At 43.5% G+C, this 4,616-nt stretch overlaps 1 protein-coding gene across 1 annotated transcript; it reads left to right on the top strand.

Moving 5' to 3' along the window:
* Window positions 1–1,909: 1,909 nt before the first annotated feature.
* Window positions 1,910–3,457, top strand: LOC122025400 (glycosyl hydrolase 5 family protein-like). The gene is made up of 2 exons (XM_042584207.1): window positions 1,910–2,161; window positions 2,239–3,457. The coding sequence occupies exons 1-2, from the start codon at window positions 1,925–1,927 to the stop codon at window positions 3,451–3,453; spliced, it is 1,452 nt and encodes a 483-aa protein (XP_042440141.1). The 5' UTR covers window positions 1,910–1,924; the 3' UTR covers window positions 3,454–3,457.
* The last annotated feature ends 1,159 nt before the right edge of the window (window positions 3,458–4,616 follow it).

Genomic DNA, 4,616 nt, shown 5'->3' with positions numbered 1-4,616 from the left:
CCGAGTGCCGAGTGAGAGAGTCAATCGGCAGAGCAAGCTGCGACGAAGGTCCAACTCGCTGCCAAGGATGCTGACTTGGAATCGTTGAAGATCGAGTTGGAGGCATCCCGATCAACCCTCTAAATTTATCAAGAAGCAGAGCCGGGTTGATTTGAAGTCCTTAAACGGGATTATCTTCGTTCGGATGCCTTCAACGACTGGTTCATGAACCGAGCGCTCCATCTCTTCAACTTTGAAATTGATGTGACTCTTGACTAGCTGAACGACGATAACTATCTTCCATCCGTATTGACCAACAAGATGATCAAATGGTCTTATTGATGAAGTCTCTCTCATTCCCTGCTCTGTTCCATTCATTTTTTTTCCAACAATAATTCACTTGTAATTTGGGATGCTCTTGTAAAGCGTGGGGTATTTTGAAGTTATCACTTTTATAAGTGTGCCCTTATGAGTACTTTGGAATCAATGCATTCTTAAGGGCATCTAAAAATAGTTAAAGCTTTGAATGAGTTTTTTTTTTGAAGATTTTAATATGTCACATCAATATTATAAAAATTCATTGAAATATTCTTAATTGTTAAAGCTCTAAGTGAGCTTTTTTGTAATTCTCTCCACATGTAATTGCATGGCTCATGCACATTAATTCTCTCCATTAGTGGATTTATTATTAATTATTTATAAAATGAAACATTATAAAACATTATGGCAATCATTGACATTAATTATTAGCTCTATGTTTAAGAGAAAAAAGCAGGTTTGAAAACTCAAATTAAACCTTCTCTTAAATTAAAAATCTCAAACCTTATATACACAACCATAAAAGCTCTTTTTGATGAGATTTTTCAATTTTACAAACCTCTAATAAAGCTTGCATTGGAGATGTTCTAATGGAAAGTTCCAAACTTCATGTGCATGGTTTTGAAAATTTTATGAATAGTTAATGTCGATGGAGGTACAAGCTCGAATTTACATAATGTGAAAAGGAAGTTCCTCCCATGGCAAGGTGGGAATTAAAGAGAGTTGTTGGTAGATATGGATTATAATGCACTAACAGGTGAAGATGGGAAAGGAGCATAACGCCATGAAGTCGATGAATTAATGCATGCAATTGCCTCCATTGTCATAACTTTTTAAAACACAAGTTTCAACTTTCACATTTATGCTTCTGAACTGTGCACATGTTTCAACGTCGTCCCTGGCTGCAGAGCTACATTTCCAGTTTAGAGTTTTAAAGCCATCTTCTGAATTAAGCAGGAGCTGCCTAGTGTTGTTGGTAAAAATCTTCATATTTGACAAAAAAATTACAGCACCTAAAAACAGAGAATAATCTAATTTTGGGCTAAAAGTGCAAGATTTATATGAACTATTCTTAGTTAAAGCTTAATTATCCTTTTTTGTATTCTTAGTTCTTAATCATTATCTTAATCTCCGATCTATCTATATCTGTGTATAAATAGAGGCAGAGATGATGGTGCTGATGAATCACGTTGCAAAAAGGCGGGTCCCGCCGCCCAGCGGCCCCCTCACCCCTGCCCCACGAGTATGAGAGGGAGTAAATCACGGTGAATACGGGCCCGGCGATGACATGGCGGTCGAAGGTGTTTAGCACGGACAGATATTGATGTTATCGCAATTGCTGCCGCAGACCTTCGACCTCCCGACCCATGTTGCAAGAATACCATGTCATAACCGGTTGATCCCGCCCGTGGGGGCAGATGGTGCTGATGAATCACGAGACAAGAGGAGGGAGAGGAAAATGGAGTCATCACTATTAGTCCTTATTCCTCTGCTACTATGTTTCGTTGTCAAAGCAGCGGCGGCGACGGCATCTCCGCTGTCGACGTCGGGTCGGTGGATAGTGGACGCCGGGTCCGGCGAGCGTGTGAAGCTGGCGTGCGTTAACTGGCCGTCTCACCTGGAACCGATGGTGGCGGAGGGGATGTCGAAGCTGCCGCTGGACGAGATATCCAAGGCAATAGGAGCTATGGGCTTCAACTGCGTCCGACTCACCTGGCCGACGTTCCTTGCCACTAACGATTCCCTCGCCAACATCACCGTCCGGAAGTCCTTCGATCGCCTCGGCCTGAATTTCACCGATGTCTCATTAATCGAACGCCACAATCCAGCTCTCGTCGACCTCTCTCTCATCGAAGCTTACCAGGTGATCGATTAGTTACCTCCTCGATCTGCTTCCTTATTCATATGATATATATAATGGAGAAATGCAATGCAATACAGGCTGTAGTTTCAAATCTTGGAGACAACAATGTGATGGTGATATTGGACAACCACATAAGCAAGCCAGGGTGGTGCTGCAGCAGAACCGACGGTAATGGCTTCTTCGGAGACACCTACTTCGACCCGAACGTGTGGGTGGAAGGCCTAAACTACATGGCCACTCTATTCGGATCGCACAAGAACGTGATCGGGATGAGCTTGAGGAACGAGCTGAGAGGACCGAGACAAAACGTGGAAGATTGGTTTAAGTACATGGCAATGGGAGCCGAGGCAGTGCATGCGGCTAACAACGACGTGCTCGTCATCCTCTCCGGCCTTAGCTTTGACAACGACCTCGGCTTCCTGTCCACCAGGCAACTGAATGTGAGCTTTTCTAGCAAGAGCAAACTCGTGTTCGAGGTACACTGGTACTCCTTCTCCAACAGCGAGGCGTGGGGCAACGGCAACCCCAACGACGTCTGTGGGAGGATCTCCGGCAGCGTCACCAACAACGCCGGCTTCCTGCTCGACCGCCAGTTTCCTCTGTTCCTTAGTGAGTTTGGGATTGACCAGAGGGGCGTGAATGAGAGAGACAACCGATATTTCAGCTGCGCCATGGCATATGCTGCAGACAAGGACTTGGATTGGTCACTGTGGACGTTGCAAGGGAGTTATTATCTCAGGGAAGGCGTCGTGGAGATGGAGGAGACGTATGGCCTTCTGTCATTGAACTGGACTACAGTTCGCAACCAGACCCAGTTGCAAAGGGTCCAATCCATACAGCAACCATTTCGAGGTCCAGGTTTGTCTGAGGTTCCACCCTACAAGATTATCTTCCATCCCTTGACGGGCCACTGCGTCACACTCGACTCCTCTCGACGGCTCGCGCTTGCAGTTGGCCCTTGCAGCGAAAGGTGGAACTTCAGTGACGACCAAACTTTGTCCCTGACGACAGGTTCAACGCCTTCCTGTATCACCGCCGTCGGGGTCGGGATGCCAGTTGCGCTGGCAGAATGTGACGATGTGATGAGCTCCAAGTGGGCGTTATTGTCCTCCTCCCACATGCACGTGTCGACCAAAGTCGCCGGCGGCAATGCGACTGTGTGCCTGGATGTCGGCGGCGACGACAGGAGCGTGATAACAAATCCTTGCCGGTGCTTGGGTGGGGACGCGAGCTGTGACCCCGAGGGACAGTGGTTTAAGTTGGTTACCTCCACCAGACTCATTATTAGTTAATTGATTAGGATCCACCTGTGGAGATGATGACCACACAAAATTGTGCCATTTCCATTTTTTTCCGAAACATAATTTACGGAAATACCGATTGATATGGTGAACTCTTATCGGTCAACAGAGAGTTTAGGTGGTATCTTCTAGAACTTGATCAGTAGTTCAGTACGAGGGTTATGTCATAGTATTCGATCTTTTGAGTTCGTTTGATCTCTTGAATCGTCAACTCTTCAACTTTCTAACTTATCGACACGCTAAGTTGTCGACCTCTAGACTTCAAAAGCTTCCGGCATGCAGTGATTACTAATATTAAAGGATCTGTTATAAACAATATCCTTTAATGAGATATTCAATTCATAAGATATTAATTAAATGGGTATTAATGAGGTATTCTTCCTCCTACATGAGGGGATGTTTTTCATATGCTACTTGGGGCTACTACTAAAAAATCTCTATACTAACTTAGATATTAGAGTGGTTTCATTGAAGTTCCTCCTGATGAATCCTTTGATGTTTATTACTCTCTATAGAAAATCATGACGCTATGTGAAGAAATGACCTACTATTAAAAAATCTCTATGCTAATTTAAGTATTGGAGTGGTCTTGTCAGGTTTCCTCTTGAAGAATCCTTTGATATTTATTACCCTCTGTAGAAAATTGTAGTGTTACGGGAAAAAATCTAAAAGAAGACCTTGACCTCATCATTCTTTGTGTCAGGATGAATTTCCATCACCACATCATCATAGTGAAAATTTTAAATCGAAATAAATTAAGATCGTCTATCAAAACGTGAGCAAAAGACATCAAGCGATGACTCCAATGATCTTCTTGACCATCCAACTGAACACATAGATGATTGCATGGTCAAAGTAGTCTTCCCAATCCCCAATTCTTCTAATGTTTATGGGCTGCCAATGATCTTGGGATTGGGTCTCCATCAATTCTTCCACTAAATTTGAAGGGATACTTGTGATACGGAGGGTAAGTAAGAATCCACATGGCGAGCTTTTGACCCGGTCAACAAGGAGTCTATTGGGTTTTCACATAAATCTATGTGTGTTTAAAACATATTTTTAAAATATACAGCGAAAGCGAAACAAATTTCTAAAATTATTATAATACACATCATACGCAACCACAGGAACACACATGTGCAAGACATAATAGT

This window comes from Zingiber officinale, chromosome 9B (assembly GCF_018446385.1).
Source record: "Zingiber officinale cultivar Zhangliang chromosome 9B, Zo_v1.1, whole genome shotgun sequence".
Lineage (NCBI taxonomy): Eukaryota > Viridiplantae > Streptophyta > Magnoliopsida > Zingiberales > Zingiberaceae > Zingiber > Zingiber officinale.
Note: the sequence above shows the minus strand (reverse complement) of the source record. Positions and strands in the feature narration are given on the sequence as shown.

Bases quoted from the DNA above. Each gene is read 5' to 3' on its own strand.
- LOC122025400 (XM_042584207.1), top strand. From the start codon at position 1,925: ATGGTGGCGGAGGGGATGTCGAAGCTGCCGCTGGACGAGATATCCAAG. The intron at 2,162-2,238 runs GTGATCGATTAG...AATGCAATACAG, and splicing joins CTCTCATCGAAGCTTACCAG to GCTGTAGTTTCAAATCTTGG.